Raw genomic sequence first — 25,000 nt, forward strand, 5'->3', positions numbered from 1 at the left:
GAGATGGTATACATGATCGACTGGATGGAGGACACACAGGTAAACGACGCGTGGCCATCCCATAATAGAAGGGCGTCGCGAACCCGATATTTCATCCACGTAAGACTTAGAGTCATCTAGAATCATAGCAGGGGCGTACCTACCTACCCGCCGTACCCGAGACCTGCAGCTGTGCACCCGAATCCACACATCTCCACACACGGATAAAAGAGCGATGATCGGAGTACACTGAACACATACATCTGAGAAGATCTCAGGTACCGTGAGGGGAGACTTCACAACCCCCCCCCCCCCCCCCACCCTCTCCCTCTCATCTATCCTCATCTCTACCCCCCCCCCCCCTCACCCCCCCGGCACTCCCCCCACCCCCCCGCAGGTGCAGCTGTTATCTAAGGACTTTGGGAAGCACCTTCTGGAGGTGGATGACCTGCTGCAGAAGCACAGCCTGCAGGAGGCTGATATCAGCGTGCAGGCCGAGAGGGTCCAGACGCTCAACGCCGCCGCGCTCAAATTCAGCACCATCGAGGGTGAGGCGCCTGACCAACACTAGTAGATGTCGCCGCCGGATACGCGAGCGTCTCTCAGCTGAAATATTGTTTTTAGACGCAAATCAGCGGGAATACATTACGGAAAGGAGGACACAGACAACGTTTTTTGGCTCATATTACACAATTTGATGTTACCGCTGGATCTGCACACGTTGGGAATTAATCGCAAACAAATAAGCAACTCTGTTGCGCTGCGTTAAATCGTGGAGCTATGACGTAGTACTGTGTGAAGGTGGTTTCACCAGGTGAAAATTATCCCAGTACTTCCAGACAGACCCACAAGAGGGCAAGCTGATTTCTCACAAGCAACTCTGCTTAGAAGATATTAAAATATTTACCATAAAGTAGCTTCATACGTAGTTCTTTCAAACAATACCACACAGACGTGTTCTATTTACATTTTATATACATGGTTTAATGTCAGGTAAAGACTGTGTTGTCTTATTTAGTAGGAATCTACGCGTCACCATAAACATGATCCTTTATCCCGACAAGCATTCTGACCATCCTTTCTCTGTGTGGCTTTGGCTTCTTCTGTCCTGGCCCCATCCCCCACCCCCATCCCCCCGCCCCCCCAGGCTACCAGCCATGTGACCCCCAGGTGATCTGCAACCGCGTCAGCCACGTCTCCACCTGCCTGGAGGAGCTGAAGCAGCTGGCGTCCAGGCGGCGCGAGGAGCTGGAGGAGTCTCGGCAGCTCTGGGCCTTCTTCCAGGAGGTGGAGGAGTCGGAGGCGTGGATCCGGGAGAAGAGCTCCATCCTGGGCTCGCAGACCTGCGGCAAGGACCTGAGCTCCGTCCTGCGGCTGCTCCAGAAGCACAAGTCCCTGGCCGGCGAGCTGCTGGCGCGACGCTCCCTCCTCCAGAACACCATGAAGAGAGGCAAGCAGATCCTGACCGAGAAGAGCTTCGGCACGCAGGTAGGGTCGGGGCCCATCGCCTGCCATGGAATTTTAGAGCATATTGTTATGATATTTTTAGGAGTATGTCACAATATTGCAGTGCTTTACTGTATGTGCAGAACAACAACAAAAGAAGTGTGAGGGTGAGCACCCCCAGTGGTGATATATGATATATGTTAGCAGACAACAGTCAATGTACACAAAATCTTTGCTACACACGATAATATTGCATACTGCGATATATCAATACGAATATCTTTATATATCGGGCTGAACTCCGACCCCAGGGCATCCAGGAGAGGATCATGGAGGTGAAGGGGGAGTGGAAGCGGTTGGAGGACCAGGCGGCGCAGCGCCTCAGCCACCTGCAGGAGGCGCTCAACTTCTTCCAGTTCACCGCGGAGACGGACGACCTGCTGGCGTGGCTGCAGGACGCCTACCGCCTGGTGTCCAGCGAGGACTTCGGCCACGACGAGTACTCCACCCAGTCGCTGCTCAAGAAGCACCGCGGCGTGCGCGAGGCCGTCGACAAGCACCGCCTGCACGTCGTGGCGCTGAGGAAGCACATGGTGGCGCTGCCGCCGCCGTACCGCGAGCTGGACGAGGCGCAGGCGCGCATGGCGGAGGCGGAGCAGCTGTACGCCGAGGTGGCGGACGTGGCGGTGCTGCGGCAGCAGTGGCTGCACGACGCGCTGGCCGTCTACCGCATGTTCAGCGAGGTCAACGCCTGCGAGGTGTGGATCGACGAGAAGGAGCAGTGGCTCAACCAGATGGACGTCCCGGAGAGGCTGGAGGACGTGGAGGTGGTCACCCACAGGTACGATGACACGCGCTACGACAGGCAGACAGGCAGACAGACAGGCAGACAGGCAGGCAGGCAGACAGACAGACAGACAGACAGACAGACAGACAGGCAGGCAGGCAGGCAGGCAGGCAGGCAGACAGACACAGGCAGGCAGGCAGACAGACAGACAGACAGACAGACAGGCAGACAGACAGGCAGACAGACAGGCAGACAGACAGACAGACAGACAGACAGACAGACAGACAGACAGGCAGGCAGACAGACAGACAGACAGGCAGACAGACAGACAGACAGACAGACAGACAGACAGACAGACAGGCAGACAGACAGACAGACAGACAGACGGACAGACAGACAGGCAGACAGACAGACATGCAGGCAGACAGACAGGCAGGCAGATAGACAGACAGGCAGGCAGGCAGACAGACAGACAGGCAGGTTTCTATTAGATCAAATTAAATGTCCGGGTCTGGTCCTGTTTTCTGACCACTGTGCTGTCTCTTCTCCTGCAGGTTCGAGAGTCTGGACCAGGAGATGAACAGCCTCATGGGTAGGATCCTGGACGTGAACGAGATCGTGCAGCAGCTTCTAGACGGAGGTCACCCCAGCTCCACGGAGGTCAGGGGCTGCCAGGACCACCTCAACAGCAGGTACAGCAAAACACCTCTGCTCCTCAAAAATCGCCCAAAAAACGACGGCTTCTAAAATCGGCGACATGACTAAACAGCATACACAACAACGCCACCGATTTACTAAATGGGGAAGATGATTTGTGTTTTGTTGAATGATCCAACTAGAAAGATCAAGGAAGTGAAAGTGCATAAAGAAAATAATAATTTGCACTCAGTTGGTCCTATTCAGCCAAAATCTCTCTCATCTTGCCGTGTGACAGAGAAACCAGTGGTTTGGGGGTTGGGATTTTGACTAATCTGGGTCCATGGTGTGCTCATACTTGGCCTGGTCGTTTACCAACCGAAACAAGCTTGATGTCATCGCCCCCCCCTCCCCCCCCCGTCCCTGGTCACCCATTCCTTATCATTGGCTGCCCCAGACCCAGGCAGGCTGCTCATAGGCCGGCAGAGATGTCTGTCAGTGCTCGCCATGGCCCGGTTCCCCGTGACCCTGGCGCTGCCAGCCTGTCTCAGGGTGACCATCTGTGGCGACTACCATGCCCGGGGCAAGTCCCACCTGCCCAAAATGGCCCCTCTCCCTCTATCCTGGTTTAAAGACTGATTCCCACATATAAACATAGCCTCGATTGTACTGCGATGAGCCAGGCCTAACCTACTATTTCTTTGATGGGCGCTGGAAACAACATGAGGTCACTCTGGTCAGTGGTGTCGAAGCAGTACACACACACACACACACACACACACCTCGGGCTCTAGGGTGATGTCATAGGATGATACGCATCAGTGAGTGTAGATGGATCCTGCTGGGTCTCCTGGATCAGAACCATGTTTATCAGGCCTGGAGGCTGACCAGACGCAGCCCGTCTCCGGACCAGGCAAAACAGAAGAGCAACCCAATTACGGAGATGACAAATGAAGCGTTTCATTAATAGGACGAATTGTTAGAATTGACTTTTGATGTTAATAGTCGGACACATTGATAATAGAATCCACTTTCTAAAATGCATTACAGTAGAATTCAATAGAACTGTTCATTGTGCTATTTCATTATATTCCATGTCCCTGGACTGATACATTACTTTATCTGCTTTCCCCCTTCTGCCTTCTCTCCCTCCTTCCTCCTCTCCCTATTCCTTCTCTACCCCCTCACCCCCTCACCCGACCCCCATCCCTCTCTCTCGCTCCCCCCTCCCCGTCTCCCAGATGGAACTGCATCGTGGAGATGGTGGAGCAGAAGAAGGACCATCTGGACTCGGTCCTTCGCCTCCAGAACTACCTTCTGGAGAGCGCCGAGATCAAGTCCCAGATCCAGGACAAGCGCAAGGCCATCGACGCCACCCAGTACGTGGGCAGCGACCTGGGAGGCGTCCTGGCGCTCCAGCGGCGCCTCTCCACCATGGAGGGGGCGCTGGCCGTGCTCGAGCCCAAACTGATGCACCTGCAGGTAGGGAAGCGCTGGCGGTCTGATCTGGTCAGCGATCATTATGACGTCGTCCAGAGGACGGTGTCATACTGTCAAGAGTACGTTGTGGTGATGTTATTCGTTCAAATGCATACAAGTCCAAAATGTTCTGCTACTAGTGCAACGCTTAGCACATCTAGTCGGGAGTAAACAGGGTATCGTCGCCGCGCGTCAGCTTGTGAGTTCGTTTTTTGTCTCAAAATTCGACACAAAATAGCCCACAACGACATAGTGAAAACAGGTTTTTTAGACATTTGTGCTAATGTATTACAAAACTACATGTAAAATATCATACAGTATGTACACAAAGGTGTTCTTCCTTTGATATGACGCCAGGACGCAAAAGTGAGCTGAGGTGCATTTTGTTTCCACTGATACTGCAGTCAGTCTTTTTACCTGCACCTAATAAACGGCTTTAAATGTCTCCTTCACATCTAGTAGGGATCACATTTGCTCATGCTCTTGCTCACATACTTTATCTCTGTCATGGAATTTTAAGAGACAACTGGCCTCAAAACCTTTCAGATCTCAGCTTTTGTGCTTAAAACCTATTGATCCAGTCCCCTGCCTTGCTATTCCAAACACCTCTGAACCTCTGTCTTCCTCTCTTCTTTGTAATAACAAACACCCCTGCCGTGGTGTCCTCACCATGACAGGAAGGATCACACCTCAGACTTCCCGTTTGGCCTAGGCTATTGTTCCATTGTCTATATTCAAAGTGTACCGCGCTTTCTCTGTATCCCTCGACCACTGTTGATGATATCCGTCACCTTATTATGACGTGTACAGATGGGTTAGCCAACCAAATCTCTGATAGCGTCACATCCTTGTATTGAGCACATATAAGGCTGCGCAAGACAAGCCTACTTCACTTCTGTTCGGATGAACCACTCTGTGATTTATCCTGAGGTCCTTTTGCAATCGTATTGTTTTCTTAATAAATCAGACTGAACCTTTTGGTGCGAACCTTGGCAAATCCTTTTTTCTTCTACATCTGTAATAGGCTAATATGGTATACTGTGATGTTTTATGACACGTGAATGATTCGATATGAAAGTACTGGCATGCCCCCCCCCCCCCCCCAACACCGTCTGGCTGCAGGAGGAGGCGGAGCAGCTGGCCACCTCCCACCCTGAGCGCGCCCTGGACGTGCTGGTGCCCTTCGAGGGCGTCAGCGTGGAGTGGGAGGAGCTGAAGCGGACGTTGCAGGGATGCGAGGACTCGCTGATGGTGGCTGGGCGGCTGCAGCAGTTCATACAGGTGTGGTGGTCACATGATAGTTCATTAATAATACAGGTGTGGTGGTCACATGATAGTTCATTAATAATACAGGTGTGGTGGTCACATGATAGTTCATCATTAATAATACAGGTGTGGTGGTCACATGATAGTTCATCATTAATAATACAGGTGTGGTGGTCACATGATAGTTCATCATTAATAATACAGGTGTGGTGGTCACATGATAGTTCATCATTAATAATACAGGTGTGGTGGTCACATGATAGTTCATCATTAATAATACAGGTGTGGTGGTCACATGATAGTTCAGGTGTGGTGGTCACATGATACAGTAGTTCATCATTAATATAGGTGTGGTCACATGATAGTTCATCATTAATATAGGTGTGGTGGTCACATGATAGTTCATTAATAATACAGGTGTGGTGGTCACATGATAGTTCATTAATAATACAGGTGTGGTGGTCACATGATAGTTCATTTATAATACAGGTGTGGTGGTCACATGATAGTTCATCATTAATAATACAGGTGTGGTGGTCACATGTTAGTTCATTAATAATACAGGTGTGGTGGTCATATGATAGTTCATCATTAATAATACAGGTGTGGTGGTCACATGTTAGTTCATTAATAATACAGGTGTGGTGGTCACATGATAGTTCAGGTGTGGTGGTCACATGATAGTTCATTAATAATACAGGTGTGGTGGTCACATGATAGTTCATCATTAATATAGGTGTGGTGGTCACATGATAGTTCATTAATAATACAGGTGTGGTGGTCACATGATAGTTCATCATTAATAATACAGGTGTGTTGTGGTGGTCACATGATAGTTCATCATTAATACAGGTGTGGTGGTCACATGATAGTTCATCATTAATATTACAGGTGTGGTGGTCACATGATAGTTCATCATTAATATTACAGGTGTGGTGGTCACATGATAGTTCATCATTAATATTACAGGTGTGGTGGTCACATGATAGTTCATCATTAATATTACAGGTGTGGTGTGGTTAGTGGATGGGAGTAGTCCCCCAAGTCCCATCACCATAAACGTATGCATATTAAAGATAGGCACACACTATGCAGCCAAACCGATCATCATACACGCGTCATATATCACATCACGTGACCGTCGCCGCCCCCCCCCCCTCTCCACCCCAGGACCTGGACTCCTTCCTGACGTGGCTGGTCCAGACGCAGACGGCGGCGGCGTCCGACGAGCTGCCCAACGCCCTGGAGGAGGCGGAGCGCCTCATCAACCGCCACGCGGCGCTGAAGGAGGAGATCGGGCGCTACGAGGAGGACTACGAGCGGCTGCAGGCGGTCAACGAGCTGCTGGAGTCGGAGGAGGCGCCGCTACCCTACGCCGCGCTGCAGCAGTGGCTCCAGAAGCTGGACGTGGGCTGGAACAAGCTTCTGGAGATGTGGGAGAGCCGGAGGGAGGTGCTGGTCCAGGCGCACATCTTCCACCTGTTCCTCCGGGACGTCAAGCAGGCCGAGGCCTTCCTCAACAACCAGGTCAGACGCCCGCGCTCCCCGTAGCGCTCCAACGCTGGATTCGCTCAGCACGCTGACTGGGGATGTAATGATAACCGGTATAATCGTAAACTGCAATAAAATTTGATTGAAATTATCGCGATAAAATTATCATTATGAAGGTGTTTGATTCCCGTGCTTTGAAAAACTCTGTTAATACTGTCCTGCATCAACCAAAGTTAGCAACAGTCCCAAGACACATTATTTGAATGTTTATGCAAAAAAAAGGGCATAGTGCTGCTATTTTTATTTGGGGTTTTCAATATAAAACTTGGTAAAATGATTTCAGTGTCTGTATCAGTAGTTTCTGAACATTTTCAGCATATTTTAACAATACCCCAATAATACCGATAACCGTGAAAATTTGGTCACTATAATCATGATGCAAAATGTTCATACCGTTACATCTCTACTGACTGAGAGGCAGGGGTGAAAATTAACTTTTTGGCTCACGGTGAGTCACCTGCCAAGGGGACTGTAGATGAAAAAATCTACTGGCCAAGTATTTTTTTTTTCAGATAGCCTTCCGAAATCTAGTCGCCAATTGGAAATTTTACCTGCATTTGGCCGGTGGCAGGTGTTAATTTTCAGCCCTGCTGAGAGGTATCAAACAGGTTGAGGTCTTCCTCAACCACCAGGGCCCTGAATTACAAACTAGTACTGCAGCTTACCAGAAAACAAATGACTACAGAGTAGCTGTCTATATAGCAGTATATTTCTGTGTATGCATGTCAAGTCAAACAGTCCGTTCTCAACACGTGTAGCGTCTACTGCAAATACCGTCCTGTATCTTCCATACTGTCTGAGAGATGCGCTGTCCTCAGCTATCTGATTAGATACTGCAGCTGTCGTGTTTGGTACCTGGGAGAGACATTATCCTAGACTAGAGAGGCCCAGCCTCGGACAGAGCTGAGTGTTATAGCCCTGGCCGGGTGTGGTCAGCTTCTGTATGCTGACAGGGAAAACCCGAGACACGGCAGAGAAAGAGAGAGAAAGGTTAGATCAGGGTTCCCAGGTGTCTCTATGTACAGGATGATTCATATGAGATGTGATATTATATATGACAGCAAGACTGACTGACCATGCAGTGCATCACTAGTAACTCTATATAATCACTTCCTGCTCTCTCTCTTTCACACACACACACACACACACACACACACACACACACACACACACATACACACACACACACGCACACACACACACACACACACACACACACACACACACACACACACAGAGGGGTATAAAGTCTTGGCAGCATGGCCCTCTTGCTGAGTGTGCCAGTGCTCACAGCTTGTAGGCTGTGGGAGTGTTTACACTGTACTTACCATATATATGGTCAGATGGGCGCAGCGTCTAACTATCTGAACACAGCTAAGCACATTCAATCTGATCTATTGGAACTCATCTATCTGATGATCTGTGTACTGAAGGTTCTGGATCTATACAGTGTTGCTGTGTGGCTCTGCGTTCTGGATCACAGACTACAGGAGTAGTTCATTACATTACAGGGTTATGTCAGTGTGAATGGCTGTCGAGACATGTATGTGCCTGTGTATGTGTGTGTGTGTGTGTGTGTGTGTGTGTGTGTGTTAGTTCATTTTGTCTTCAGGTTTGCTAACAGACGCAACTCTGCATTAGTGTCTGGGGGCCCCAGAACAAGCAGAACAAGAAGCCAGGGGATGTTCTCTTCAATAAGTGTCAAAGACATGAACACTTTCATGTCCTCTCAATCTCTCTCTCTCTCTCTCTCTCTCTCTCTCTCTCTCTCTCTCTCTCTTATTTCCTCTCAAGTCAATTTCAATTCAATATGCTTTATTGGCATGAATGTCCGGTGAACAATATGGCCAAAGCGTCGAGAAAAATACAATTCAACAATGACATGAGAAAACAACTAAGTAAACTAATAGATAAATAGGTCATAAAATAGGTCAATAAAGATGCAATTAACAAAAATAATACAAAATCAAATGGCATGTAAAATAATTAAATACATAAACAAACAAGTAAAATGGTTATAAAATAGGTCAATAAAGAGACAATAAACAAAAATAATACAAAATCAAATGTATCAAAGGTCATGTAAAATAAATAAATGAATAAATAAACAAAAAAAAAAGATCCACATGAAGTAGAAGAGTAAATGTGTCCTCTCTCTCTCGCTCTCTCTCTCTCTCTCTCTCTCTCTCTCTCTAAGAAAGTAATGGCAAAAAACAAACATTTATAGACATAATAGAATGTAAAAACACATTGGCACTGGCACTATTGGACCGTCTCTCTCTCCCAATTCATGAGTTGCAGTTGGTTCATAGAGTTATTACTAGTGTCATTTACAGTGTTATTACACAATATCCATACCTGCCTCTCCTTGCTTATCCAGGAGTCAGCCATAGCCCTGATACAGTTATTGTTACTGATACTACTGTTATTACGCATTAATAACTAATTCCCATTCCCCCTGTCTCTCCTGCCCCCCAGGAGTCAGCCCTAGCCCACGTAGAGCTTCCCACCACAGTGGAGACGGTGGAGGCGGCCATAAAGAAGCACAAGGACTTCACCACCACCATGGAGCTCAACCTGCACCGCATCAAGGCCGTCATCGAGGCCGGGGAGAGCCTCATCAGTCAGAGCAACATCTACTCCGACCGCATCAAGGAACGGGTCGACACGCTCGCTAACAGGTACAGGCTCTATACCTAGCTACATATACACTGGCTAACAGTTACATTATGTCCAGGGGTTACATTTGTCCGGGGCTATCGGGGGCTCAGCCCTGGCACATAGGTTCCCAAACGTCATCAGCCAGAGCTCAACCCCAGTACATCTATCAACATTTTTTCTTTTTTTTCTCTCGCTCTATTGTTAAAAGAATGCAGGCATTTCAAGTTCTCCTTAAAAATAAATCACAATTCATTTTAGTTACAGTTTTTTCATTTTAAAATGATGTCATCACTTTCACTGGCCTGGATACTCTTTACTTTTGCTTCTCTTCAGTCAGTCAGTTATCAGTAGAAGTGGTGTACACTCATGTCATGGGATAGGGAGCCCTTGGATTCGAGTATACAGTACCTTGGAGTTCGTCTGATATTCCGATTAAACAATGTTTTCTCTAACAACACCAAGATTTTAGTCTGCCAGGAAGGGTTAGGGTTAACACTCGCTGGCCAGCTATCCAGTTAGCTAACATTAGCCAGCTAGCTATACATTAGGTAAATCAAGACACAATTCAATAACACATCCACGTTAGCTAGCTACTGTACATTATCTAGCTACTGTACATTATCTAGCTATAGTTTACTTTTAGCAAGCTGGCTAAATTATTCTATGTTTTATTCCTACTCAGGCTATGCAGAAATTAATTATTTCCTTTCATTTCATAAGTTACATTATTTTAAAAGCTAAAACGAGACAGGGTGGAGTTAAAAGGAGAAAACTTACAGATGCTTAAAGAATGTAGAAGGTATTATTTTAGCTAGTTAAAATAGCTTTAGGTAATCTTATCATGGTTTAATCAATCATAGGTTGAGCTTGATACACTTGACAGTGTTTTTATATATTCTAGGATTGAGACAACAAACCCAGCAGTAGCTAGAGAGTACGGATGTCACGGTGTGGATTTTCCCCACCAACTAATAAACTTGGTAACAAGTGGTATTGGACAGCTTCACGGTTTCACAAAGCCAGAGGATCAGTGAAAACACCATTGTTTTTGGGTGCCGGCCCAGGGCCAGAGCATGTAATTCACCATGATGGCTGAGGAGGGGGGGTGTCGGGGCCTGGGGTCGGGGGTGTGTGTGCGGGTGAACATAGAGGTTGAGAGGGTGAGGTTCAGCGGGGTGGGGGTTGAAGGTAAGGGTTGTGAGGTTTAGGGGGGGAGGGTTCGTTGTGTTTAGGGGGGCGTATATGGACTCTCCCTCTCCTTTGGGACTACAATACAATAACACAAGGACCACATCTTTAGGTGAGGCTTCATTCAGATGAGGCTGCTGTTCTTACAACTGGTCCATTCATTTTCACTGATCTTCTCTAGAACATTTGGTTCATCAGTTTGGTTCGTCCTCTTACCCATAGCCAAACACACACCCTAAGGAAATACTCCCACAGAAACAGGTTATAGTGTAGAAAAAAACACATAGCCATGGTGTAACTGTGTGTGTGTGTGTTTGTGTATGCGTGCGTGCGTGCGCGCGCATGTGCGTGCATGTTTGTTTGTGTGTGTGTGTGTTTGTGTGTGTGCGTGCGTGTGTGCGCGCACGTGTGCGTGCATGTTTGTTTGTGTGTGTGTGTGTGTGTGTGTGTGTGTGTGTGTGTGTGCGTGCGTGCGTGCGTGTGTGCGCGCGCGTGTGCGTGCATGTTTGTGTGTGTGTGTGTGTGTGTGTGTGTGTGTGTCTCTCTCTCAGAGGGAACCAGAACCGTGAGCTGGCCCAGCAGTGGCTGGAGAAACTCAACGACCAGTGGGAGCTGCAGACGTTCCTCCAGGACTGTCACGAGGTAGTCACGACGTCTCTTCACACACTTTGATTGGCATGTTGGAGTTTGTCTGTGGGTCAAGGGGACCCTTGCTCAGTCCCCAAGCTATCACATGACCAGCTCTCTCCTATATTAGCCCCGCCCTCCCAGGTTCTACTACTGTAGCTTCCCTGCCTTGCCCCGATCACCGCTTTATTTAGGCTCTGCAACTGTCTTGAATTATTCACCACCATATCTCCTCATCACTTATTCACAGTGAGCGGACTGTGTGTGTGTGTGTGTGTGTGTGTGTGTGTTTGTTTTGTGAAAGAGAGAGAGAGAGCAGCCTTCTCTGTGTGTGGCCGAGTGTAAGACTGTGACACTGCGACAGTTTGTTGGAATGTGATAGGGAGTTGGTCAGAAATGTACACACTACTACAGGAATAGAGAGAGAGAGAGAGAGAGAGAGAGAGAGAGAGAGGATTGCAGGCATATGAAAAGAGCGACGGATACAATTACAATCTGGTTCTAGAGGGAGTGGGAGTTTGAGAGAATTCAATAGCCATAAATTCTCTCTTGCTCCTGTTGTTTCATTGTGCTGACTGGCCACGTCTTGATTGAACATTAGTATAATGTTTACACACAGTCTCTTGCTTTAGCAGCCATTCCAGGCGTCTCCAGAGTTTGTTGTTTAACTGTGACATTGGTTCGATTCCCTGGTTTGGCAGGGGAGAGGCATGGATCTCATATAGGACTGGACTAGAAACTCTCTGATGAGCTCAGCCCATTCATGACTCTGAGCCCCCTGCCCGACAGTCTCATATATGCCCAATTCATTTAGTGTCTCTGGGGGGCTATGAGGCTGAGACCCCCCCCCCACCACAACCCTCCAAGACCTCCTCTGACCTCCACAGTCACTATGACAGAGTCAGGGGACTCGACTGGGAGGATGAGGGAACAGGAGGGGAAGGTGGAGAATATACAGGGCATTAGAGAGAGAGAGAGAAAAAGAGAGAGAACGAGAGAGAGAGAGAGATCGAGATGGCCAGATCCCTTAGAAAAAGGGCATAAGGTCAAGCCGGACGGTAAATCTATCAAACCACAAATAAATCATGTCCCCCCTCTCTCTCCTCTCTCTCTCTCTCTCTCTCTCTCTCTCTCTCTCTCTATATATATATATATATATATATCTCCGTCTCTCTCTCTCTCTCTCTCTCTCTCTCTCTCTCTCTCTCTCCGTCCTCTTAGTTCATCTCAGCGCTGTCATTTCAAGCGGGGGGACACCTCACCCCCCCCCTCGTCTCCGTTAGCCCCTCTCTTTTTCCGCGCACGCCCTCCCTCGCCCCCCTGCTCCGTGTGAGCTCCGCAGCGGCAGCATCAGGAGGGCTGGATAGAGCAGAGACAGGCTGGGAGGATAGGCACTGCTGCAGAGGGAGGGAGAGAGAGAGAGAGAGAGGGGGATGGGGGAGGAGACGAAGAAGACAATACGGAGATCCTCGCTCGTCGTCGGCGTCCTTCGAATGCTGTCAAACACGCACCGTCCCGTCCCGTCCCTCCCCTCCATCCACGCGTCCGTCCACCCCCCCCCCCCCCTCCCTCCGCGCCAGCATCACTAGCCGTGACCAGCGAGGCTGAGGCGTGTGTGTGTGTGTGTGTGTGTGTGTGTGAATTCTCTCAATCCCGGGCGTCCTCGGTCCTGCTCTCCCGTTCTCCGGAAGAGGGAGGGGGGGGGGGGGGGTGGCGGGGGGCTGCCTGCCATTTTATTGTTTTGGGGAGTATTTTTTTTCTCTCCTTTGCTCTGGCTTGCCCCCCCGCCCCCGCCCCCCCTCCCTCTCCACCTCGCTCCATCCCTCCCTCCCGCTCTCTCTCTCTCTCTCTCGTCACTGATCCGCCTCCTCCTCTCTCTCTCTCTCTCTCTCTCTCTCTCTGGGTTGAGCGTAGAGGCTCCACAGCAACACTGAGGCAGCAGCAGCGCCAGAGCGTGGCGGAGAGAGAGAGAGAGGGAAGGAGAGAGGGAGAGAGAGAGAGAGAGAGAGAGAGAGAGAGAGCAAAGGAGAGAGAGGGAGAGAGGAGCGCAGCCTCGTTCTCTCATCTCATCCCCCCTAGCTGGCGTTTCTTCGGCGTTTTGCGTTTTCCTTCCCCGCCGTCTCCCGGCCGCCGTCGGTTCCCGGAGCGTCCGTCTCAGTCGGAGGAGAGCGGGCGTCGTTAAAAACCGCCGTCCGGGAACGGCGGGGCCGCTAGAGGATGAGGACGCTAACGGGCGCCCGCCGCAACCCTCTGGGCCGTTCCCGTTAAAGACGCTGCCTGCCGGTAAATGGGGCAGATTTGCCGTTCCGTGGAGTCGGGGGAAGTAGGAGAGGATGGAGAGATGAGGAGGAGGAGTAGGAGGAGGAGGAGGATGGATGGATGTGGGTGGTAGGAAGGAAGGAAGGAAAGATTGGGGGAGATGGTGGTATTTGATGTGGAGTATTCTGTTCAGCTGACATGATGTGGACAAGAACAGTGTGTTTTCCTGCTATTGCTGTATGTTTGGCTTGTGCCGTGCGGGTTTTTGCCTTGTGTGCCAAAAAGATTATTCTGTTTACAAGTGCTGAGGTGTGTGTGTGTGTGTGTGTGTGTGCCTGTGCATGCATGCGTGTAGGTGATGTGTTCTGTGTCGCCATGCTTGTTGGTACACGTGTGTTTGTGTGCATACATGTGCCTGGTGTGTGTTATTAAATATGCATGCGGGTGACCTTGTCGTTCTCCGATCTACTGCGTTTTCTACAGGGTCCTGTTTGCGTTCATTAAGAGACGATTTTCACACTCAACAACATTTCTCGGGTGGATCTGTGTGCGGCCTATATTTTGACAGACCTGTGCGCCTGACTCTCTTACGTGATGATGCGTACTGTACCTGTGTCTGCTTCAGTGTGTTCTTAACAGTTACAGTAGGTACAGTAGGACTATATGGCGTATTTCAGTCTCTATATCCAGCGTATGTTGACATGCTGTCTCTGTGAGTTTAGTCTTGCGTGTGTGTTTTTCCTATGTTCTAGTGTGATAGCATTCTCTGTGTGTGTCTCTGTGTGTGTGCGCTTAACGTCTTGAATGAAGCTGTCTGGTTTGTCCTGCGCTAACCTGCCTGGTGTCCTGTCTCTCCCCCCCCCCGACCACCAGCTGGGAGACTGGGTGTCAGAGAAGATGCTGATGGCCGGAGACAGCAGCCGAGATGAGACGCAGAAGCTGCACAAGAAGTGGCTGAAACACCAGGCCTTCATGGCCGAGCTGGCCCAGAACAAGGAGTGGCTCGACAAGATCGAGAGGGTGAGTGAGCGCCGCACCTTACCCCCCGCCGGTCCACCGTACAGCCCCGCACGCTATCTGAGGACCTGCTCCGCCTACCTCCGCCCGGGGTAGCTTTAAACGCCGTTGTACCCGTACGAAGACCTTTCAGGGCGAAGCGTTGTACCGTTAAACCACCGTGAGGGCGTGGAAAACTGTGGATATTATCTTCTTCTCCTCCTTCACTTTCCTCAACGACACCTTAAAACTCACGTTTTAGTGTGTAGCCTTACAATGCTGTACTTTACTGCTGGACTCAGTACAATAACAGTGAATACAGTAGCAGGATTCAAGTACAGCCTATTGTTGGAGAAGGCTGAGTCACATTAATCATCGGGCCGCTCCGTGTCTGTGGTTGAACCCAGAGTCTGGGACAGGGGTGGTATCAGGTGACGCCGTGAGTGGTTTGTGTACTACAGCTGGCTTGCAGGTTCTCTTTTTTTTTGTCCGTAGGTTCATTTGTACATCTGTTCGCCAGGCTACGCTCAGCATTTCTGTCCCAGATCTGCTAGGTCACGGCTGCCCGTGGGACAGCTTCCGTGTGGTGGCTCTACTTGTTTTTGCATCTGCGCGTACAATGCCGCTCTCAAGCGAGCGATACGTTGTTTGTTATTGATTAGAAATCGGAAGCTGATAGTGTGTTTCTAGGATCATCTCAAGCAGCTATTTCTGGAACACTCCGCCAGCGACGTCAAACGCTATGTGTCCTGGGCCTGTATAGAGCTTAGCATAGAGCTGAGCAGTCCCACCCAGTTTGGGACGCCGGTCGCACTTCCCAGCTAACATTCAAACCATCCAATATATCACATTTTACAATAATTATATAAAATTGGACTTTTGAAAGTATGTCCAACAAATAACCAACAAGAGCGTGTAAAAAAAGAAGAAGAAAGAAGCCAAAATACTACACTTCCGGGGTACTCACAATTGGATTTTTTCTCCAACTCGCCCCGCCCTTCCCCGTCAGCTGTGCCTCACTGCTATTGTACACCCTCCACTCCCTGCATGGCCAGATTCAGACTGATTTTTGCCTTTGCTGACAACTTTACTTTCATTCTCGCAAAGCGTAGATACTGTGGGCATCGACATTTTGCTTGAGAAGTCGTAAGTGGTACTGATACGTCGCACCCCAGTTGCCCGTGTTCCAGAGAGCGCTACTACGTGCGAGAGCGGGCGCTGCATTAGGGGATGCTGGATAGCGTAGTCCATTAAGGGATGCTGGGTAGCGTACTTTGTTTGCTCAAAGTCCGGTAATAAGAAGTTTTAAATTAGATTTAAACACAGTGGTGTGTATATTATGGCTGTTGTATTGCAGTGAAAATGCCCGTGACTGAAAAAAGCCCGATGGGAAAACCAGTCGTTGTCTAATGGTTGTTTCCTGGGACCAGCCAGGGAGAGGGGCAGTGTCAACTGCTAAGCTCTATTGAGGCTAACTGTACCATCAGTCAGATAGCTAACAGCTCCAGCCAGCTACTCCCACTGACTTAGAAACTGCTTATTACCTCGACAGCGCAGGGCCAGAGGTAATGTTTTCGGTGCCGTGTATGCATGCATGCGTTTATGTGTTTGTCTGTTAGCAGAATCACACAAAAACCAATGGAGCGATTTTCACAAAACTCTGTGGAAGGGTGTAGCATGGTCTAACTTAGAACGCATTACATTTTGGCATGCACAGAGCCACGAAATGCATTCAGGGGCAGAGGTCTGTGTTCTCTACACACCATTTCTAGTTATATCTACTTACAGTATGTCCAATACCTCCTTCTAGAACCTATGGAAGAGCATGTAGTGGAGCGTGAAAACGATTTTCACCGAGCGACGTGAGAATGTGGGACGTGGTTAGGTTACAGGGAGGGAAAGAGAGAGAGAGCTAGCGATGTCTGAGCGTCGAGTGTCTGTTGGGGGGAGAGAGCTAGGGCTGGGGCAGTGATGTCATGGAGACTGAGCCTAAGTGGTGGCTGTTGTATCCGCGAAATCGAATGAAGGTCAGGTGACCGACTGAGTTACGGTGTTCTTGGAAAAAAAAGAGCTTCACTGTAGAGATGAAGGGCTCTGAGCCACACCCATAGGCAGCGTGATCCTAATGTGGATGGACCTGATTTACCTAATATGGTCGTCTCCAACATGGGCCGGGTTACGATTCTAACCTAATATGGTAATTATCCATATGTATTTCCTACTATATTGACTTCCTGGTCTCAGCAGTCTCCTGGACGCAAACACACAGTTGGCAGCCCTGGACGTTGATGCTGGGGAAGCAAAGCTAATGTAACGTGTTGAGACAGGCGCCTCCTATCCCGTCAGACCACTGTGTGTGTGTGTGTGTGTGTGTGTGTGCGTGCCTGTTCTCTCCATGTGCTATTAATGTAATATCCCTGTTTTCCACCTCTGACCAGGTCTACTCTATTATGGTACCCATACACATCCCCTATAAATCCGGCGTAGCACAACTGCAGGCTAACACACACACACACACACACACACACACACACAGAGGGCAATTGCAGGTCTCACGTGGATACAGGCTGTATATCAGAGGACCAGCTTATACAGCGATACAAAGAATATACTACTGTTCACTTCTGGGAATGAAGCCTACTGTACCTACAGCTGAGACAGCCCTCAGACCCCCTGCGTGAGCGTTCTATATCACACATCACAACAATGTGTGCTATAACATCATAACCATGTTGGTTTGAGTTAGGACAGTCCTGGGGAACATAACTTCACCCTGCTGGCTTCCTTCTCAGAGAGCCGTGTTCTCTGCCTGGCGGTTGAGACAAAGCTAACAGGCTGTGATAGTGTCCCCTGGCTGCGTCTGCTAGAGCTGAATAGAGCCAGAACACGCTGGGGCCTTCATCCTAGGCAGGGCAGCTCCGTTCACTGGATAGAGTGGTCCAGCCCAGTCCAGTCTAGTCTGGTCTGGTCCAGTCTCTTCCGGTGTAGTCCAGTCCAGTTCAGTCTTGGTCTGGTCAGGTCCGGTCCAGTTCAGTTAAATTCAGTCTAGTCTAGCCGAGGCCAGTCTGGTCCAGCCCAGTCTAGTCTAGTCCCGTTCAGTCTTGGTCTGGTCCAGTCCGGTCCAGTCTAGTCTAGTCTAGTCTAGTCTAGTCTAGTCTAGTCTAGTCTAGTCTAATTTAGTCTAGTCCAATTCAATCAAGTCCAGTGTAGCAGCCTAGCGTAAAGGCCATTGTAAATGTCCATGCACCATTTAGGAAAGTTCACATTAAGGATAGAGTCTCACCACGGTTTAGCCCAGAGCTATCTAAATTGTTCATGGATAGGAACTCAGCCTGGTCTCTTGCCAGGCGCTCTGGTTTAGCTCAGCACTGGCTTAACTTTAGACAAATCAGGAATAGGTGCATCAGTCAGTAAGAAAAGCTAAAACAGACTATTTTCTTGATACAATCACAATGGCATACTCCAATCCCTCAACATTTTGGAGTGTGGTAAATATAAATAAAAAGAAATCCTCCAATTCCCTCCCCACCCGTATTATAGTCAATAACTGTGAGATATTAGATCAGGTGCATATTTGTCAGTCGTTCAACCAGCACTTCGCTGAAGCAGGTCATTGTACACAGGGCCCTCTCCCTCGGATGTCATTTCTGTTTGTAGTCACTCCCTGGATCATGTCTCCCATTTCTCATTTCAGCAGTTTACTTCCACTGAAATCTTACAAGTCCTTCAACAAATAGACCCTAACTGTTCTACTGGTGAAGATAATTTAGATTCATTTTTCATAAGACTGGCCGCCCCGCTCATTATTGTTCCACCATCATATATTTTTAATCTCTCCATCTCATCAGCCAAATTCCAAAATCTGCAAGAATCATCCCCTTGCACAAAGGGGGTACTAGGGACAACTTGTACAACTTTCGTCCTATTTCCAAACTTCCTCGTTTGGCTAAGGCTCTAGAGACCCTAGCTAATAACCAATTGAAACATTTCCTTTCTAGTTACTCTGTCTTAAGCACACACCAATCTGGATTTAGAGCTAATCATAGTACAATTTCAGCTGCCACCATTGTTATGAATGATATAATATCAGCATTAGATAACAAAAAACATTGTGCAGCCCTATTTGTTGACTTATCAAAAGCCTTTGACACAGTCGATCACCACCTGTTGTTAGAGGCTAGCCTGCATAGGTGTAGCTGGGGGTGCCTGTGCCTGGTTTCAGGACTATTTGTCCAGAAGATGACAATGCGTGAAGTCAGGTAGCTTTCAATCAGACTTCCTGCCCTTGACTAAGGGGGTGCCTCAGGGATCGGTGCTGGGCCCTGTCCTCTTCACCATTTATATTAATGATAGTCTCCTCTTTAGGTGGTAGTAAGGCTCATCTACAGTATATGCTGATGACACTGTTGTCTATAGTGTTGCAGATTCTGTACAGAAAGCCCTCAAGAACCTACAGCTATCTCTCAATATGCTCCAAGAAGCTCTCACCAATCTCAAATTGTCCTTAATCCTAGCAAAACCAAGTTCATGCAATTCTCTAAATCTCGAGCTATTGATTATGGTAGGCTCCAACTACTAACGGCTAATGGTTCACTTATTGAGAGAGTCACAGAATATAAATATCTCGGTCTGTGGCTGGATGATAAGCTCTCGTTCAAGTTTCATGTCAACACTCTAGCTTGCAAACTAAGACAAAAAATTGGCTTCCTGTACAGAAACCGTTCCAGCTTCTCTATGTTCTGTAGGAAGAGAATTGTTCAAGCTGTCTTCTTGTCAGTATTGGACTATTGTGACACAATTTATAGACATGCCTCTGTGACAACATTGAAACCCCTCGACACTGTTTACCATTCCGCTCTGAGATTTATTACAGGCGATAGTTATGACACACACCATTGCATTCTTTATGATAAAGTTGGCTGGCCATCTCTGTCTTCAAGGCGTAACTATCACTGGTTTATGTTCATTAATAAAAGCATTGCTGCCAGACTTCCACTGTACCTGTCATCTCTGCTGGTTCGGAGTGTCGGCACTCATCAGACTCGCTCGAATGATCTTCTTGTTTTTAAGGTCCCTCGTTCTCGTACAGAACTTGGACGGACTGCATTCACTTATAATGCTCCGTATACCTGGAACTCTCTCCAACAGACATTGAAGCTAGAGCTGCTTCCCTCCGATACGGAGTTCAGAGCCATGGCTCTAGACATTTGTTCATCAACGTGTCACTGTTTTAGATCTTAATTGTATTATTGTTGTAAATTGCTTATGTTTTGTTGATGTTTATGTTTGCTTGTGAGCTCGTCGGCATTGGAAATGAGGGAAACCTCAATTGCCCTACGAGTTTAAATATAGGTTTGAAAAGGGCAAATAGCATAAGGCTTGAGTCGCCACTCAGTGTAGCAGAGATTCACAGCCTCCATGTGTATCTGTCCTGCCCTCTCGGTCCAGCGTCCGTTATAAAACAGCTCTCTGGAACTCCCAGTGATTCCCTGGACAGATAAAGGTCAGGACCTGCTCCTCCTCCTCCTCAGACCATGAATGTCAGCGGGCAGCACAGTAGGCGCCTCAATGCAGCCGGTCGCCCGGCCGACTCCTATCGTATCCAGGCGGCCTAGTGCGGCCTGTAAATCACTGCTGGTTGCTGGCCGTCCTCCAGTTCGGCGTCAGCGGCGTCTGTCACGAGGTGTGTGTGTGTGTTGTGTGCGTGCGTGTTACCCTACCAGGGAGGCGCGACCTCCTCGCCAAGCAGAGAGGGGGGAACGGGGCCGCGCTCGCGGGGGTTGCCAGGCAACAGTCAGTCTCCTCCCCCCTGGCGTAGCTCATGTGTGAAGGTCATTCAGGCCGCCGCGCACAGGCGGATCTCCCCTTGAGCCTTGAGACAGGAAGAGCCCCCCCCTTCCTCCACCGCCCCTGACAGGAAGTGATGTCAGACCTGTAGGGTCAAGGACGCAGGGGTGCGTCTCGGTAGTCTCGCCTCCTCGCCTTGTCTCCTTTCCCTCCCTCAGTGCCTATAGAGAGCAAGGCAGGAGAGAACCACTTCCTGTCTCCTAATATGGCGCTTGTTCCTGTTACATGCAGAGCTGTGTTTTAAACAGGGCCACCACTGGACCCCCCCCAGTGGTACAGTTAGTTAGTCTCTAAACCCAGCGGGGCTCTGTTTCCCACTTCCCCTCCTCCGCCCCCTCCCCCCTCTCTTTTCTCAGATAATTAATTGGCCTCGTTATCTCATTAAGAGCAAGAATCTCACCCTGAGTTGCGCAGAGCCCTCTCTGTTTGATCAGAGACCACTGGGAACAGTCACTAAGGTGACTTGCATGCAGCTCTCAGCCTGTGTGTGTGTGACTGAGAGAGAGAGAGAGGGAGATAGAGAGAGAGAGAGATGTTGAGTCTGAGGCAGGGAGAGAGAGAGGGACAGGAAGGACAGGGAGAGAGAGAGGGACAGGAAGAGAGAGAGAGGGACAGGAAGGACAGGGAGAGAGAGAGGGACAGGAAGAGAGAGAGGGACAGGAAGGACAGGGAGAGAGAGAGTTTCAGGAATGGGCAGGGAGAGAGAGAGGGACAAGAAGAGAGAGAGAGGGACAGGAAGAGAGAGAGAGGGACAGGAAGGACAGGGAGAGAGAGAGGGACAGGAAGGACAGGGAGAGAGAGAGGGACAGGAAGGACAGGGAGAGAGAGAGGGACAGGAAGGACAGGGAGAGAGAGAGGGACAGGAATGGGCAGGGAGAGAGGGTGAGGCTGCCAGAATAGAGACAGACACACACACACAGAGAAAGAGAGAGAGAGACAAAGAGAGGGAAGCTGACGGATTCAGATCCAGTCTTATGTAACTCTTGTCACAGCGCCATTTCTTAAACTGGCAGGACAGCTCTAAGGCCCAAATAAATAAAAAAAGTTCTCAGATCATAGCTGTAATGCTATATACCATTGGTCTGAATAATGTAGCAGTGTGTGTGTGTGTGTGATTCTGCCAGGCAGGGTAGGCATGCTGCAAATATTGATAGAGTAGCTTCAGTTGACATGGCCTGCCAGAAGCAGCGGCCACACTTGAGGTAATTGTAGCTCAATAACAGACGCTGGATGTTGTATGATACCATCGTCACGATGGACACTCTCACTGCCATCTGCTCTGCTTGTTGACATCATTCCATCAGCAGCGCCTCTCCCTTCTGACTCTCTCCCTTTCAAGTTATGTAATCAAATGGTTACAATACGCAGGCCAGCCAACTTGCTCTTGCAAAAGTCAATTTCCGTCTCTGTTCTATTATTTTTTATCATCGTTATAGTTATTTTTACATCGTCTGCTTTCTACCCCTCAACTAAAAGAAGAGGTGATTGAGGAGGATGGCGGTCCAGAGCCTGGCCTGGTCTAGAGCCTGGCCTGGTCTAGAGCCTGGCCTGGTCTAGAGCCTGGCCTGGTCCAGAGCCTGGCCTGGTCTAGAGCCTGGCCTGGTCCAGAGCCTGGCCTGGTCTAGAGCCTGGCCTGGTCTAGAGCCTGGCCTGGTCCAGAGCCTGGCCTGGTCTAGAGCCTGGCCTGGTCCAGAGCCTGGCCTGGTCTAGAGCCTGGCCTGGTCTAGAGCCTGGCCTGGTCTAGAGCCTGGCCTGGTCCAGAGCCTGGCCTGGTCCAGACGTGGGGAGGCTGGGTGGGTTATTATTGTTATTGATGTGAAGTAGAGAGAGAGCTCCGACTAGCCTGGATTCACGTCCTTGGGCACTGCTGACACACACTGATTCCCTTTAGTCTAACACAAGCACACACACACACACACACACACACACACACACACACACACACACACACACACACACACACACACACACACACACACACACACTCTGTCTCTTACAGGGGCTGAATTACAATGGGATGTGGGCGTGGGGGTCTCTATTCTGCATGTGATGGGGGTGGAGGGATTAGATGGAGGGGGGGAGAGGAGGAGCAGGTGCGAGGGAGGGGGGCAGTGCTGGAGGGGAGGGTGGGGGGGGGGGGGGGGGGGGTGGAGCGAAAGGCGCGCCGACAGCGGGACATCAGGGGGGTTAGTTGAACCGGGCGGAGGGGCCTAATCTCTCCTCTGGTCATAGCAGGGCCGGCCGGCTGTTCCCGCAAGCTCATGAATACCAAGTCAGGCGATTAGGGGACCCGTGGCGTCCAGAAACAACGGCCGGGGCACAATTGCGAGCAGAGAAGGAGAGATGTACAATGTGGTGGGTTTTAAGTATCCCGATGCAGCCCAGCTATCAAGCCCCGCCCCCCCCTCCTGCTCTCTACCTCCCTGCTCAAACCCCCGGGGGGGCCCCTAGGGGCCCTGGTAACCCAGTTAGAGCAGCTGTGCCAGCTAGGCCGCCGAGCAGTCAGTCAGAGACAGCTGGTTCGGGGCCCCGCGCAGAACACGGCCTCTTGGAGGTACAGAGCTCTCAGCTCCTCGTATGTTGAGCTGCTTTGTTTGGTTCGGGGTGTTTTGTTCGTTTCTTTCTGTCTTTTTTCTCTCTCCCGCTCTGCTGCGTCCTGCCTCTCATCCTCCTCTCCTTCTCCTCCTCCCCTCACACTCCCTCATACATCACTCTCTCCCCCACTCTCTCCATCCCACGTCTGTCTCATGTTCCACTCCCTCTCTCTCTCTGTCTCTCTCTCTCTCTCTCTCTCCCCCCCTCTCTCTCTCTCTCTCTCTCTCTTTTTAACGCCATGCAGTTTTTCAATGCACTAGGGATTTGCTTTCGGTCGTGGTGCATAACATGGACACAACATTGGACAGGGTGCAGGGACGAGATAGGACAGTGCAAAGTACAAAATGCTAGCGCAAAGAAAGGGTAAGCTAAGAAAAAACAATATACAAAATGTAGTTATACAGTGAGTGTGCAGAGTGTAATGTGTACAGTATATGAGTGTGTGTATGTGAGTGTGTGTGTATGGTGTGTGCGGCGTGTTAAGTGAGTGTGGTGCGTCCTACACACTTCAGTACTGTCAGTGGTCATGTGCAAGTGTCTATCAACAGTGTCTCTCAACGGGGGGAGGGGGGGGGGCATTGGCCTTGTTGATAAGGCTGATGGCCGTGGGGAAGAAGCTGCCTCCATGGTGTGAAGGACCACAGCCTCCTGCTCCGAGGGGAGTGGCACGAAGTGATTATGGCCGGGTGAGAGGGGTCAGTCGCAGTCTCCCTGGCCTGCTTCGGGGTCCTTGGAGTTGTGCAGGACCTGGAGGGAGGGGCAGGTTGGACCAGGAGGGAGGGGCAGGTTGGACCAGGAGGGAGAGGCAGGTTGGACCAGGAGGGAGGAGCAGGTTGGACCAGGAGGGAGAGGCAGGTTGGACCAGGAGGGAGGGGCAGGTTGGACCAGGAGGGAGGGGCAGGTTGGACCAAGAGGTAGGGGCAGGTTGCAGCCGGTCACCATCTCGGCGGCTCGGGCGAAGCGCTGCAGTCTGTCCCTGTCCTTGGCTGTAGCGGCGGAGTACCAGATGGTGAAGGAGGAGGTGAGGCTGGACTCGATGGCGGAGGCGTAAAAGAGTACCATCGTTTTCTTTGGCGGTCGGAATTTCTTCAGCTGCCTTAAAAAGTATTTTCCTCTGCTGTGCCTTCTCGGCGAGGGAGCTGGCGTTTAGTTCCCATTTGAGGTCCTGGGAGATGGTGGAAGCGGAAGGAGTCAACAGTAGTCGCCGGGGGGCGTCATTCGGTGTCTCTCTCCCCTCTCCCCCCTATATCTCTACCCACTCTTACATGTACCTCCCCTCCTCCCGACTCTCATCTCCTCCAGGAGGGCCAGCAGCTGATCCAGGAGAAGCCGGAGCTGAGCCCGGTGGTGCGGAGGAAACTGGGCGAGATCCGCGAGTGCTGGAAGGACCTGGAGAGCACCACCCAGGCTAAGGCCCGCCAGCTGTTCGAGTCCAACCGGGCCGAGCTGCTGGTCCAGAGCTACTCCAGTCTGCACCACCGACTGGGCCAGCTGGAGGGCCAGCTGGTGTACGTGGACCCGGGTCAGGACCTGACCAGCGTCAACAAGCAGCTCAAGAAACTACAGGTCTCACTTTAAGCAAAACAGAAGGCGTCTGTTTATTCGATTGCTGTTCATTTGACCTATTTAATAGGCGAGTCAATCATCGACCGTTTGGCAAAGGTCATGTCCTTCATCAACGGT

The 25,000-nt window shown here is 50.0% G+C and overlaps 1 protein-coding gene across 1 annotated transcript in view; it reads left to right on the forward strand.

The window, feature by feature from the left end:
• sptbn4b (spectrin, beta, non-erythrocytic 4b) overlaps nt 1–25,000 on the forward strand; it is a gene marked incomplete at both ends in the record, with an annotated part of 52,645 nt that overhangs the window by 12,787 nt on the left and 14,858 nt on the right. The window contains 12 exons of the mRNA XM_084440027.1: nt 1–39; nt 377–527; nt 1,127–1,467; nt 1,737–2,266; nt 2,767–2,904; nt 4,090–4,330; nt 5,450–5,608; nt 6,764–7,120; nt 9,623–9,825; nt 11,545–11,635; nt 14,753–14,899; nt 24,620–24,883. The exon at nt 1–39 is cut by the window's left edge and continues 264 nt beyond it. Of these exons, the coding sequence (XP_084296153.1) occupies nt 1–39; nt 377–527; nt 1,127–1,467; nt 1,737–2,266; nt 2,767–2,904; nt 4,090–4,330; nt 5,450–5,608; nt 6,764–7,120; nt 9,623–9,825; nt 11,545–11,635; nt 14,753–14,899; nt 24,620–24,883 (2,661 nt within the window). The remainder of the gene's footprint in view (nt 40–376; nt 528–1,126; nt 1,468–1,736; nt 2,267–2,766; nt 2,905–4,089; nt 4,331–5,449; nt 5,609–6,763; nt 7,121–9,622; nt 9,826–11,544; nt 11,636–14,752; nt 14,900–24,619; nt 24,884–25,000) is intronic.

This window comes from Borostomias antarcticus (assembly GCF_949987555.1).
Source record: "Borostomias antarcticus genome assembly, chromosome: 1".
NCBI lineage: Eukaryota > Metazoa > Chordata > Actinopteri > Stomiiformes > Stomiidae > Borostomias > Borostomias antarcticus.